General features: G+C 42.8%; 1 protein-coding gene across 3 annotated transcripts; it reads left to right on the forward strand.

The window, feature by feature from the left end:
- Positions 1-34: 34 nt before the first annotated feature.
- On the forward strand, positions 35-11,205 carry LOC103476231 (pannexin-3). 3 transcript variants are annotated; one of them, XM_008428421.3, is made up of 6 exons: positions 35-2,252; positions 2,570-2,762; positions 7,886-8,028; positions 8,298-8,512; positions 9,557-10,308; positions 10,647-11,205. In XM_008428421.3, exons 2-6 carry the CDS (start codon positions 2,579-2,581, stop codon positions 10,703-10,705), a joined length of 1,353 nt encoding a protein of 450 aa, XP_008426643.2. In that variant the 5' UTR covers positions 35-2,252; positions 2,570-2,578; the 3' UTR covers positions 10,706-11,205. The 3 variants fall into 3 exon arrangements, with proteins under 3 accessions (XP_008426643.2, XP_081471452.1, XP_008426642.2); XM_081615326.1 differs by having other exon boundaries at positions 2,497-2,762; positions 9,557-11,205; XM_008428420.3 differs by having other exon boundaries at positions 9,557-11,205.
- The last annotated feature ends 3,811 nt before the right edge of the window (positions 11,206-15,016 follow it).

Below are 15,016 nucleotides of genomic sequence, written 5' to 3' on the forward strand. Positions count from 1 at the left end.
GGTATAAAGAAAAGAACCAAAAGGGGAAAAAAACAAAAATAAAACATAATCTTGGGGGTTCTCTTGCTTTTCCCTATGTCTGTATTTCCCACAGTGCATTGCCTTACCTCACTTACTTACCTCAGCTCTTTGTCACATGTTTTATATAGCTTCCCACCCACTGGTTCTCCCTCAAACCTGTAATCTAACACACAGGAACACACCCACTCATCTGCTCAGCTGGCGCTGCTTTAAAAATGCAGCTTTCTGAAATGTAGCTGCTGCATTCTTTGCTCATGTTTAACATCGCACGCGCATCCTACTGCCATGCTTAAAAAACCAAAAGGTATTTTTGGTAGTTGCCAGAGATTCCCATTATTAACACAAACAGGTTTTACCTGGAGAGCAATTAGTGGGGAATCAATGAGTATTTTAAAGAATCTGAGTAGCTCAGACTCATCGCTGTGAAGAGGCTTATGTTTTAAAATGACCTATGGAGACGGATGTCCAGCGCCGGTGTTCTTTGAACGGCGAGACACTGCGCATGTTCAGATACTTCTCTCCAATGTGGAATACCATAAACGAAAGAATTCAAACGTTCAGTCAAGTGAACGACTGGCGAAAAGTGAAACAAGGATGGAACTAAAAGCAAATGTAAAAGCAAAGTAGCTAGAAATAGAGCCAATGACCAATAAAAGATGCGTTCAGTTTGAACTTGTCTGCTTAAAGAAGTCCAAGTATTGCACTGCAGAGATATTTTGAGCAAATTAGCCCTAAATGAATTACTACCAGTTTAGACCAGTTGACAGACTTTATATGCAGTCCAAATATTATTTCACATTCCAAAAGACAGAACTTTATTTTGAGGAAGTGATGCTTTATTAGTATTTGACTGAATGAGGAAGCAAATAATAAGGGCCATAAACAATCTAAATCATTTATTAGCATTGCTGTTTTGGGATGCAGGAGCTTTAGCATCTAGACCAGCTGTAGCTCAACAAGCAGGGAAACGCCACTAAGACAAAGTAAACATAGTTTAGGCGATTAAAAGTTACTCTTTCCCCAAATTAAACATTATTATACGATAGAAACCAGGGCTTGTTTCTGCCCAAGAATAGACAAACTTAACAGACTTTAATCCAAAGGCGAAACTGGATTGAAGTTTGAACAGCTGAGTCATTGCTGGCCTTAGCTGGGCCGTGTTTGTTAGACACAAACCCACATTCACATTCTCTCTGAACCGCATTTTACAGATGCTAACCGTCCTGACACGCATTTTGTTTGACTGTGGGAAGAAGCTAGACAGCCAGGGAGAATGTGTGTGATCTACACACCGCCTATACAGTTTATGTTCCCAACAGTTTTAATGAAGTGTAGTAAGCAGTGTCAATAGGAAACATCTCGTAACAACTCCACCTGTCCAGTCGAATAAACAGGTGAGAAAAACACAGAAACGCTTCCGTTTTCGTACTGTTTCGTATCCGTTTCCGCCGCCTATTAAAAACATATCCCCTAAATTCAAAGAATATAGGAATCGGAGTCAACTGCCGACTCCAGTTAAACATTTTCTCCCGTCTGCGAGAGAACACGATCAGAAGAGCCGCCATGAAATGATGATCTTAAAGCTTTTTCTCTCTTTTTTTTTTTTTCCAAGAGTTTTGGAAGAGAAACTGCTCCAGCTCTTCAGCAGCGCTGACATGTTAGCACAAAGTATCTTTTCAGCCACCAGTGTTCCCTGCACGTCAGACCCCCTCAAACAGAATACACGCTTCTTCCATGTTTGATTCTCCCTTAATGCATGCAGTCAGGAACACGCCTGCCTTCACGCCGCGGCGTCTCAGCAGCGGCTCAGAGGCTGAAGAGCAGGGGGAAAAAAATAGAATCAGAATGACAGAGGCTGGAAAAGCCACTGGCGAAGGTTCACTTGTTTGAAGTGGGCCACAGCCAGCATGCTTCACAGTCCAACTACAGCAGAGCCACAAACACACACACACACACGCACACACACAGAGGCTTGCCTCCAGGCCCACTGTTGAGTACTGGAGGTCTGCTGCTGTCAGTGCCATCTGGGCACATGTACGCTCCCAGATGTCCACTCTGTAATTAGAGCCAGTCCCGGCTCGGCCCGGTCCAGCCCAGATCCAACCCCTCATTTACCAAGGCACTCCCTGAATACTTAAGGAGCTTTCCAGCTCCACACGGGCCGTAAGAGGGAGACTCTTTGGGTCCGCAAACAACGGATATCAGGGGAGAAAAAGACGGGAGAACTAAAAGTAAGGAACTTAAAAGTTTCATTACTTGTTGAAGCTTTTTGTTTGTTTGTTTGTTTGTTTGTTGTTGTTTTTCTTTTAAAAAAAAAGAAAAAGCCTAAGAGACGCAGTGACATTTCCGTGTTATTGTATCCCATTTTGTTAATAACTAACGACGCGGTGGGAGAGACGTGTTGAAGGTCACGAGCAGGACTTCTTCTTCTTTTCTGTTTTTTTTAAAATTATTATTATTTTTTTACATGCACAGCTGAACGCTTCAACCGTCTCCCTGTCCTCCTTTACTGTCCTGAAAAATAAGCGTCTCTGTTATCACCGGGTAGGTGTCCAGAATGTCAATCGCCCAGGCAGCGGCCAAGGCCATGTTATCAGATGCCCTGCTGCAGGACAGCTCTGGGATATACAGGATCAACCACCTGGAACTGGAGCTTCCTCTGGACAAGGTCATCAAGTATGTGTCTGTGGGCCTCCCACTGATGCTGGTCTGCATGGCCTTCGCCCGCGAGATCTCCCTGGGTGAGCAGTTCTGCCTCTAAGCTGCTTTTTCGTCCTTTTTTTTTTGGTTGTTGTTTTTTAAAAACACAGCGACAGGACATTTGCTTTGGTTTCCATTTGCTTTTGCCCTTTATCAGCCCCTGCAATAAGAGCTAGGCTTTGTGTTGCACAGTGGTGTGTTTTTTTCTTTGGTTTGTTTATTTTGCTCTTTTTAAGTAATATTAGAATTTTCTGCATATTAATTACGTTGTGCTTGTCCTGAACGGCACTGTGCCAGTTCACCCTCAACGGGAACTACTTGTAAATTCATTCAGCCCAGAGTAAAATAATAAATTCATGATCACAGTTCAGCGTAGCTCCCACACACAGATTAGTCCTTATTCAGTTATTACACACACATATATATATATATATATATATATATATATATATATATATATATATATATATATATATATATACACATCACTTTTACAGGATTTTCATCCTGGCCTTTAACAGCTTATTAATTTGTTTAATTCTCTCCTGTTCTTTTGCTCACAGAAATGGCTAAATTAAACAAACAAACAAACAAAAAAAAAACCTCGCTTTAAATCTTACATGAAGGGAGAGTTAATTTGTATGTGTTCATGCATGAAGTTGCCCATTTCTTACTCGCTAACTAAATTGAGTCAAACGTTTCAGGAATATTAGAATAAAGATGCAAATGATTGATGTGCTCCAATTAGCCCGACTCAAAACGGTTTCGAATCGACGGAGTTAAAGTCCACGAAACTGAACGCAAACACAGGCTGCGGAGAGGAACTCTGACCGCGCGGCGTCTCATTCCTGAGCTTTCCAAATGGAGCAGCATTGCTAACTCTTGCTAACTGGGATTTTGGCACAAACTAAAGCAGCAGTGATCTCTGCCGCAGCGGTTAACGTGAATGTGTGTGTGTGTGTGTTTTTTTAAAGTTATTTTCAGAAGTAAGTTAAATGAAAATCTTTCTCCTGCAAATGGCAGCAGCAGCCAAAGTTGCTGAAAGAGAAACTCCACTGGGGAGTTGAATGATTTCTCTGCTGTTTCATTTGTCATCTAAAAGGTTTTCAGCCAATCTGAAAGAAAAAAGAATATATATATATATATATATATATATATATATATATATATATATAGAATGGAAAATCTCACAACCAGGGTGTCTGGAGTCATTCTAAAAGGAGGGAGAGAGTAAAGAGACTGACTCTCGTGACTTTGAGCAGAGCGTCTTCCCTTCAGAGCTGGCCTGCAATCAGCCTGATGCTCCTGATGCTAATTACCACAGGGGATGATTGAGAGCCGCGTTTACCGAGACGGGCAAACTGTAATTACAAGGCAAAGTTCTTGTGCGGCGGCTCCTCTCTATTTGAGTCAAATGAGGGGATATGTTGATCAACCAGCAGCGGGTGGGGGCGGGGGGAGGTGGGTGGTGGTGGTTGGAGTGCCGGGGCTCATCTCATGGATCCTGGCTGTCTGGTTTTGCTACACTGACGATTTCACAACGGCGCTTGATTGCTCTGCCGCAGAGAAGTCGGGTTTACTTGCACCTGCACTCTCAGCCAAGAAAATCTTGTTCGAGGCACAAATGTGGCGGGGATCTGCCAACGTTAATTGGGGATTGGGAGATGGAGGAGCAGCGACGGAGCAAGCTTCTGCTCCGGCGCCAAATAGGCAGAGGCTGAAGGATTTTCCAAGATTTCCACTAAAAAGTGGTTATTTGTGTATCTACTTTTCGCCCAAGGCCGACCTGCTAACTCGCATGCAGTCGGGAAGCAAGAAAAGAAAAGAAAAGTGATTCCCTTCAAGGCGGTGTTGTTGGTTCATCTCCTTGAGGGTTAATAACGTTAACTCCTGCCTCTCGTTTTGGGAGCGTTTCACACATGAATCGCCTAGCAACTGTGTGCACGGAGAGGGTCGTCGGGGTGACACTTACAGGGTTACGCCATCCGTGTGGCAGCATTATGGTATTTAATTACTGGCAAAAGCCGAGCACGTGGAAACAGATGCTCCTGCATGTATTACGAGTGCACAGAACCGTGTCTGCAAGCGCCGAACGTCTGCTCTACATAGACAAACACAAAGCAGCAGCAAGCTGAGGAGGACGGGTGCAAGGACCCGCTCAGCGTCTCTCCTCGTGTTCGTCGCGGTTTCGCCGAGGCTTGATGGCCAGGTTGACATTTGAGGCAATGGCTGACGTCGCCACTCGCGACTGCAATAGCCCACGTGTTCAGCAGGTTCAGATGATAGATGTGTCTGCAGATATTAGACTGATTTGAGTCGAGCTGATCCGAGTGAACGGCGACACGCTTTCGTGAGATTTGCCTCGGTTTTGCACCTTGGACACGGAAGCGACACACAAACCGGCGGGCAGGTGGCAGACGAGTGATTACTGCTGTAATTCCACCTCTGCACATTGATTGGCCATGTGAATTCCAGACTTTATTGCAAAATTAATTGCCCTGTTTACTTGTTTTAGTAATTCGAAATCCTTTCTACGTAGTTATGTATGTCTTCCATCTTTTTCCATATTTTTAGGGTTTTTAGGCACTTCTTTTGTTGTTGTCACACATGTACTCCACCAGTACAAAGCCACGTTTCACTTAACTTTTTTTTCATCCGCATTTTGAAGTATTGCATCAGAAAAGGTTGACGTAAACAGCAAAACTTGAGAGAACTTTGCAAAAAGGATTTTATACTTGCTCGAGGTGGTTCTTCACTTTTCCAAAAAATAGCTAATGCGCTAAAGGAGAGACAGAAGCACAGCTGCTAAATAAGTCATGCTAGGTAAAAGTAGCAAACTTTTACCTAGCATGATCAGCACTTTCCACTGTTTCAGTGCATTATAATTGTATTTCTTTCTAAACGTATACGGACAGCACAGAACTTCACAAACAGTCGACAAGACAGAACAGCTGCAACTGGTCCAACACACAGCTCCATTTCTCTGAGACGTGCGCTCCATGCTAGTTAGCAGCCTCTACTTCCTGTCTATCGCAGCCATGCGCAGCGTCAGCGTCTGACGGAGTTACGCTTTTGCCTCGTTGATTTGGTCCAAATCAAAAACAAATCAAATCAAACGCGTCTAATTTGCATTCCGTTCTCATTTTCTGCAACCGTTTGAACGTTCACTCAAAATTTCTCTTCACAATCAGATGGTAATGTAGCCGTTCTGCATCATCTGCCTTGCTGCAGATTGAGACGCTGAGTCTAGCAGCTAGTCGAGTAGGGGCAGAGATCAAAGCTGTCAGCCGCCTTAAAACAACTCCAGAACCTTGAAAAATGCCAAAAGGAGTAGCAGATGTAAAACCTTTGGTAGAAAAGGGAAGCAAAGAAAAATCAATAACAAAGCACTCATTAAATGTCTAACTTTTTTTTTTTTTGGCTTTGCCTTACTTTTATTTCAGAGATACTCTTACAGCATATTCTTTTTTTGATGTGTTTTCTGAGTGGGTTTCACAAACAAGGATCACTCATGAGATGAGGTGACAGAAGAGGAGTGTCTGATCCCACGTACACACACAGGGGCTTCTGGGTAAAGCCCTGCAAACACATTCAGCATTCTCCATTCTGCTGGTTCCGTGCCTTAAGGCAGTGCTTCTGAACCCGGGCCCTCGGGGGCCCCGCGGTCCTTTATGTTTCCGAGCTTTTTCCTGTTACGGCATAACTGATGCAAATGATTGCGCAACCCCATCAGCGCGCTGCCGAATGCTTTCAGAAGCATGAAAAAAAATAAATAAATTCTCCATTTGTTTAAGTCAGGTATGTGGCAGAGGTGAAGCACCCAGTACATGGAGGACAGTGGGCCCTGAGCAGCAGAGTTCACTTGGGGAAACCCTGAAATAGAGCCTTTAAATACCCCCCTGCATATTATGGGCTGCAGCAGTCCGTAGTAGTCTGCTCAGCAAAACTGGAGATATATCTGAACAGATTCCGAGATGTTTGGTTTATATATAAAATATCTGAAATAAATTGTAATGAAACACAAATATTGATCTCTTGTGGCCTCAATTCACAGCAGTGAGTCAGGAAAGGTCAAGGGAAGGACAGGGGGAGATGTACAGGAAAAGGTCCCGAGTCTGGGAACCGTAGACAGCCGTGTTGAGAACCAAAAGCCTCTGTGTGTGAGGTGCTCACACACACCCACAAAACTGCTTTTTTTCCAACCGTATGCGGAGGAAATTTACAAGCCTTTGCCTCGCAGGAATGGCAACTTTCATAAAACTTTGTAAAAAGCCGTAGAAGATCCTGAATTTAGCTTGCATGGACCAGTCAAAGGATAGATATACAGAACATTTGCTTTCCAAAAAAAATGTAAAAAATCTTAACATGTACCACAATTGTTATTGTCCGTTTCACATTTGTATTGAGCTAAAAAAAAAAAAAAAAAGTTTGAATCAGGTTTCAAGTTTAAAAATAATGAAACAGCATCTTAACTACAGACATTCACCATAAATAAAGTGGATTTAGTTTTAGCTGACTAAGAACACACACATATGATAAGATAGCATATGGAAACATGTAGTTGTGATCTATAATAAGGTTGGCTTGTAGCAGGAATCACACCCTCTCAGTAAATTAGTGGCTGTGTGTTTTTACTTCCAGAGCTGGGCAACTGAAGGCGAGGCTGAAAAAAAAAAAAAAAAAGTCTCTCTCCCATCACTCTGAAACGGGTGGGACACACCAAGGGTGTGGCCCCACCTCACCCTACTGTTAGAGGGTGGAGCAGCCATGGTAAATGACAGATTGGTGCAGAACGGATTCAAGTGGTTGAACCACATGCGGTAATATCTAGGTGAACTAAATATAAGGCTGCAGAAGCAACAAACTTAGAAAGGAGTCATCCAGGGTTTTTAAATGTCAGGTTGCCATTTGGAAACATGTGATTTCTCTGCTTGAAAATCTGTATCGCTGAAGGAAAAAGGGCAAAAAAAAAAAAAAACAAGCTCAGATCTCTGCGTTCGGTAATGAACCTCCAGTGCTGTTATCTGTCAGTTTCTATGTGGAGAGCTGGGAGTGCAGGGAGGCCGCTCGCAGGCGCTCCGATACGGCACGATCAAGCGAAAGTTGAAGAGCCGCTCCCCACGTTTGCAGCTCAGATTACAGCTCCGATTTGTTTATTTCGCAGGGCCTCAAATCAGCTGCTTCCCTCCCAGCAATTTCACAGTCAAGCAGGCCGGCTATGTCGACACGTACTGCTGGGATTCTCTCATGCACCACGAGTTTGACGGCGACGGGAACTTTGAGGAGCGCTCGCTGTGGGTGCACAAAGTGAGTGGAATGCATTTGACTGGGCTCCCTTGACTTGCTTTCACCCACTTACCTCGACTGATAGACTGCGAGCAGCAATACGCTGAAGCCTTTTTTCTTTTCTTCCTTGCAAAAAAAACTTCAGCTGAAAATGTCACCATACATTTTTAATGAGGACCTCGTTTGCAAACGCAACAGAAAGTTCAAGTTCTAGTTTGTTTGAACTTGTTCCTGCCTCCTTATTGTTCCCTTGGCCCACTTCTGTCATCTTTCTCTCGTCGTCGTTTCAGATGTTTCCTTACTCTCTTTTGGCCATGGCCATCCTGATGTACCTGCCGGCTCTCATCTGGCGCCAGCTTGTCACGCCCACACTGGGCTCAGACCTCCTCTTCATAATAGATGAACTCGACAAGTCTTACAACCGATCGGTCCGACTGGCCCAAAGCATTCTGGACATGCGGCAGAATACGAGAAACCCGCTCACATTTCAGGCCGAGCTTCAAAGGTAAGACTTCTCCCTGGCTCTGCTCATGGCACAAACATTTGTTATTTTATATTGGCCTGTCAAATTCTACGTAGCTCTGTGGTCTTGCTTACAGCGACTACTAGCCAAACCTCATGGGTATTCATTCACCCCTCTGGAATCCTAATGATTCCAGAAAATGTTATTTTTATCGGAGTGGTAGAAAAACATACTGAGGCAATAAAAAAAGAAAAAATAAATACAGCAGAGAAGCTGTTGATGTCAGATATAATGGTGTCAACTGGAATATTTTGATAAAGGAAGAAATTTTAATTTGGGAAGTGTAAATTTACAAATGTTCTGTATTGACTCAACCCTAGTAACATCAGTGCTGGAGATGCGGTGAGCAGCCTGGGCACCATTACTAATAGGTCATATCCACCAAGCTATGCTGCTTTGATGAAATTGTCAAAAAAGAAAAAAAAAAGATCATAGCACCCTTCTTTCCTATCTCGTTTCTATCAAATATGACAATCTACAGACAGAAAACTGGCCACATTTTGATACATAAAATATGTATTCTCCCATTATGCAAATCTATAAATAGTCTGGTTTCCATCAAGTTATGTCAAGATGCAAGTGAGGACTAAACACATTTCTCTTTTATATTGGACAATTGATTTAGTTTGAAACAATTGTCGCTGTGGGAGACACAGTTTGTTCGTCGTTAAATATTAAGCATCAACATGTTAAGATTGTCCTACTTAAGCTGGCATGACTCACCTAATTGCCACGTTCTTGCTACTTTTTTCTTCAATTGCATTTTTTTTTTACTCAACTATGAAATGTGAAACACACGGACCTTGTTGTCTGGTAGTCGTAGTGTTTACAATAAATACGAAAACGTCCCTTTCCATCGACCGTCGATATTCCTGACTCATGATGTGTGTCGCACGATAATCATGCGATGTCCAATCCAGTGACACGTCAGAGCAGCATCTTGAGGACTATGATTGCGTTTGAGAAAACACGCTGCTGTGTGAAAAGCAACGTCTTCCTGACTCTCTTCTTCTTGTCTATTTCCAGAGCCAAGCGGAAGAGATACTTTGAGTACCCCCTACTGGAGAGATACATGCAGTGCAAGCAAAATTCTTACTTCCTCGTCAGCATGCTGTTTTTGCGGGGCTTCCTCCTCCTGACCTTTATGACCTCTGCCTGCCTGTATCTTGCCTACTTCCACCTTTCGGCCTTGCTGCAGGATGAGTTTAACTGCTTTGTTCGTACAGGCATGCTGCGGGATCAGAACTGGATTCCTGAACTGGTTCAGTGCAAGATGATAGGGCAGCTGGTCTTTCAGGTGATAAGTGTGGTCAACGGAGCGATCTACCTCCTGCTGGGACCCATCGTCCTTTTTAGCATTATTCGACTCTTTGTTTGGGACACTAGCTTCATCTCCGTGTATGAGGTCCTCCCGGCCCTGGATCTCATCAACCGCCAAAGACTCGGCTGCCCACTGAACGACCTCAACGTCCTCTTGTTGTTTTTGCGTGCGAATGTAGCTCACCTGAAGTCCTACGGGCAGGTGAGAGCTCTGTGCTCCCTTGCGCCGCCACAAGTGGGCAACGCAACAGCCGGGCAGGGCTTGAACGCAATGCTGACACAAGAAGAAATGGAGGAACGTGAAGAAGCGGCGATGGAGCTGGCGGAAGAAATAGGGGAGGCCAAGGAGGAAGGAAAGCTCAACTTGGTGGACATCATGACTATTCTGGGAGCGGCTCAGGGACGAGTGGTGAACTGCAGTGAGAAGAAGCCCCTAATGGAAGAAAATATGAGCCTGGGTACCACAACACTTATCTATACACTCAAACGTATACTACTAGCGTCTATTTTCATTTTCATCATCTGGGACGTACAGAAAATCATTAAATAATCTCCAGAATGCTACTGCTGCTTACATGCAGCTTTTCATATTGTTGTGTAAGGAGATTAAACGTAGGTGAAAGCAGCTCAAACTGTAAACAATTAACTCAAAATGAATGGTTTCTGTATTTTTATTTTTTTTTACTCCGTTGCCTTTCTGTGTAAAACAGAAAGAGCTGTAGTATTTCTTTAACATGCAGAAGAGATGGATTTGTGGTACTTCTTTGCCCTAACTGACCTCTCTGTTTCTTTACAGAGCCAAACCACCAGGGGTACCATGAGTTGAAGGAGACTGCACCATTTAGTCAGTACTAGACCTTCAATGGACTCAATCAATGTGATAGCGATGGGGGTGCGGGGGGAGTTTTAAGACGTTTGGGAGAAGAGAGGGTTGGACACCAGTTGGGCCTCAGCACTCTAGAAAAAAAAAGCCTCCTTTAGAATTTCAGGTCAAATTGTTCTGACTGGGAATGTCAATGGGATATGGATTTGTCAGGTTTTAGCTTCTGGGCATGTGTAGCTGCCACAGATCTTTCTTCTGTCTTTCAGCAGAGACCTTAATGTATTTTTAAAAAGTGTCAAAGGAAAGTTGGTGGAAAAAAAAAAAGTGTTTCATGTAATTATGTTGCCAGGATGTCACTTGTCAGGAGAAAACACTTGTGAAGAGCTCAGGTTTTCTGCTTAGTCAGTATTTATTTGATGTCAAGAGACAAAACGCGTGTTAAATGGAAACTGCTGTATGATTGTGCTGCATGATTTTAGTTCATTTTCTGTGACATCCACTGTAACATTTAATAAATATTACTTATACTCCATGTTATGCACTTGCTTTTCTATGACAGCTTGCTTTTATAATCTTTCTGTTATTTTCTTTTCACTTCAACATTAAATAAAGTTCTTGGTATCAATATTTTTTATATATATATAAACAAAGAAATGTGTGTCATTTTTTTGACTTATGTTGTTCATCAACTGATATGAGAAGTCACACTGCCTAAATCCATCCATCCATCCATTTTCTTGCACCCTTTAAATGGATATTTGGAAAGAAATTATCAGAAACAAAGTTAGAAGATCAGGAACAAGAAGAGCAACCACACTCTCCTGGGTATGAATCCTTGTTGTTGTCTGTGTGTGTGGGGGGTCTCTTTGGCGTAATCACACACACACACAGTTCAGTTTATTTATATAATGTCAACTCACAACACATCATTTCAAGGCGTTTTACCAAAATAAAGTCACACATACTTTCCATTTGCTCCTACTTATCCACCAGTGCATTAAGTTTGGTTCACTATTCAAATTAGTTTAAAAAAAAGTTTTCTGTCGCAGCAAATTGAATGAAGTTGTTCATCACTATGACCCTACAAGAATAACCAGGTGTAGAAAAAGGATGGGTAGGTGATAAAAAATAAATAAATAAAAAATCCTCCTATTATCTGTCTCACCTCTTTCTGATAATTTGATCTTTTCTAATATGTTTATATTTAGAAATGGCTTCGCCAGGAGTTTTTATTGTTACAATTGACTGAGATCCTGATCCAGTTCCGTTCAGCAGTCTCCGTTTGCCGTCATCCGACGGAAGTGTCTGCAGAACCTTTTCTTTCTAAAGATGTAGCCATTTGATGAGTGCAGCTGTCACCTCATTCCAGGAGCTGAGAGAGACTTTTAAATGTGTTGACTTTTTTTTCCTGTCATAAAAGTTAATTAAACTCGCAGAATTTATGAGTGCAGGAAACTCTTCATAATACAAACTGACGATAAAGCACCCCCCTCCTCTCAGACGATGGAGTTGTGTTCTTGTCAAGTCCCATTCCTGACAACAATTGCTGTGAAGATTTGATGGCAGTGATATATGGCTATCACGTCTGAGCTAGCAGGTTGATGGGGCTCTCTCTCTCTCTCTCTCTGAGAGTTTCACACACAAGCAGTGCCCATTTCTCTCTGTGCTCTGTTTTGTTGTTTTTCTCCAATCAGCCAATATCCTGTGTTATATTCTGGCTCACACAGATATCCTCTTATCTCCCCAGAAACAGACAAGTCATCTTCACTGTCCTGATCACTCACTCTTACAGTCTCTCAGTTCTGGGGATTTATTTTGTGAAATGACAGCGTCAGCTGTTCGGTGAAAACGAACAAGCTAAATGTAGCAGTCTCTCACTTTTTACTTCACTGTAACCTCAGTGTATATAAAGGTACAAACTGCTGATGACTTCTTCACAAAACATTATTTCAAACCGTCCGGGTTGGTTTTTAAACGTCTTTAGGGTCCATATAGTGTGTCACAAGTTCAGCGCTATCCTTCCATTTGGAAGTTAGTGACCTATAGGCCCTGCTTCACCTCGTCCAACCTTCTATTTCGTTGTGTGTAAGATGGAAAAAAAGTGCTGTCGGAATGTGTGAATGTGCCTCATTGTGACAAACTCTTGAAGTGGTGAGTGAAAAACAAAAACACATACATGTAACTGAGCAGCCGTCAAGCTAATCGACGTTCAGCATCTGGCTTTACCGTTGTACCACGTTCTTTTGCGATGTAACGCAAAAAAAATAAAAAAAAAAGACCCCCCCCCAACTCAGGGGTCAAAGCAGTTACTTTGCACCACAGACGTACAAGCAGCGATGTTGCCAGATAATTAAGCAAGGAACCTTTTCATATGGGACACATTAGTGAAACATGCTAAGGCCATGAAATACATATTGATTTAAGAACCGCTCTTGGTGGCGCAGATCAACACGGTGACTTATGAATCACGGCGCTCTATCCTGAAGATGAACACGCTACGGTCATAAAGGAAAGGACGTGGTAGGCAAAGACAATAATGTAGGCGGAGCATTCACCTGATGTTCATCTGGTACTAAGTGACCTAATGTGTGTCAATACGAATACACCAAAGGCAGCCCCCTGACACGATATAGATATCAACTTTCATTCATCAAATTCTGACTCTATAATCAAAACTCGTCAGACCAGGCGACGCCTGTGCTGGTTCAACACTTTGTCTTATTAGAGACGGTATGCAGGAAACCTCATGTTTGAGCTACTATTGGCTTTGAAAACAAAGTGTCCCCTTTTTCAAGCCATTTTCTGGGTGAAAACCTCAGCAGATCAGACCAGCCTCTCTGGCACCAACAACCACGCCGCCCTTCATAGTCACATTCTTGCTCTTTCTGAGGTTTACATAGTTGTCTTCCTCACATCTAGTTACCTCAATACATTAAGGAGCTATCCTGTGTTTGGATTATTTGCCATTGCTGTGAGGTATCAAGTAAAATATCCAGACAGTGCATGTTAGCAGCCTTTATTCACTCCACATAGTCTCTTGACTTTAACAATAGCTAAACTTTAAAGCAGGCGGATATCCGCTGATATACTTTCTATCAAAAGCAGGGCATGCCACCTCCTGTTCTCCGCCCTTCATCTGGCACACAGTAAGATACAGGCGGCGAGGTTATGATAATGAATATTCCCAGCCATGTATTATGAATTGAGGGGAGTCTTAATTCAAAGCTTAACACAAAGGCAATCTCACAGGCCTCTGCTCTCTGCTGTATCTGATGCTGCTGCTGCACTCGGGCCACTTGAGGGCATCATTGAATCACGCCTAAGTGAGACTGTCGTCATTGCTTGGATGGCCACAACGTACTAATGTAGAGCAGCTTCACAACCGAGCCTGCTGATGATATTTATAATTCCTGTAATCAAAACCGAGGAGACTGCCATCCTGCTTCAGATGAGACTTATCAGACGTTCAGCAGGTCCCGTCTCCGCGGCCGGTCTGTTAAAGCCTCTCTGCCGCAGCCAGATTCAAGCAGTCGTTGTGTGTGAGGATGCCGGGCTGGCGTTGGCTGGAGCCTTGCCTTTTTGGAACGGAGAAGTCACTGGCAAGTCTTCGCTTTGTCAGCAGGCTGGACATCAATTTCCCCCTGTTTTAGCTCTGCACAGCTCAAAATGGCTGGCACAATGCTCACACTTTAAAGAGGTGTTTGACCGAGAGAAATGAGAGAACAAAGGCATCCAAAGCCTCCTGTTCAATGTCCCCCTGTTTGCAAACACGATAGCAATGTTGTTACAGGGTTTGCACAGATGGCTTCATGCTAGCTCTACAGGCTGCATGAGGCCGAGGCGGTGAAACGATGATTGTTGACCAAATACTTATGTCAGGACTGGTCCTGTTGTGATTCTCCTGGTTAAAAAAGAAGCTGTAATTTGATAACAGTAAATAAAGAAACTATTCTGGCCATTTTATAAGTAATGAAACTAATCACATAACTTTTCAATATAAGATTTATGAGCCAATAGCATACAATTATTATTTTTTTAAGTGTAGGTTAGATGACCACTGTTTGCTTCCTGAATTATTGCACACTGATCTAACAACCAAATGCACTGCACAGTAGTTATTTAAATAATAGTTATTCATACCTTAAATTATGAATTTACACATCTGAGCCACTGGGTAATATGCCAACTAAAGATATATTATATATTAACATTACATAAAGTAGTTTTGAATTTGAATAGTACAAGAACCTAAAATTGGCCCCAACAACCTCAATCAAAGAGCGAGTGCTGGAGAGCGCAGATCCTTGAATGGAGTTGAGTGTGACTACACACTTCACTATATT

This window comes from Poecilia reticulata, chromosome 14 (genome assembly GCF_904066995.2).
Source record: "Poecilia reticulata chromosome 14, P_reticulata-male-v2, whole genome shotgun sequence".
In the NCBI taxonomy this organism is placed as follows: domain Eukaryota; kingdom Metazoa; phylum Chordata; class Actinopteri; order Cyprinodontiformes; family Poeciliidae; genus Poecilia; species Poecilia reticulata.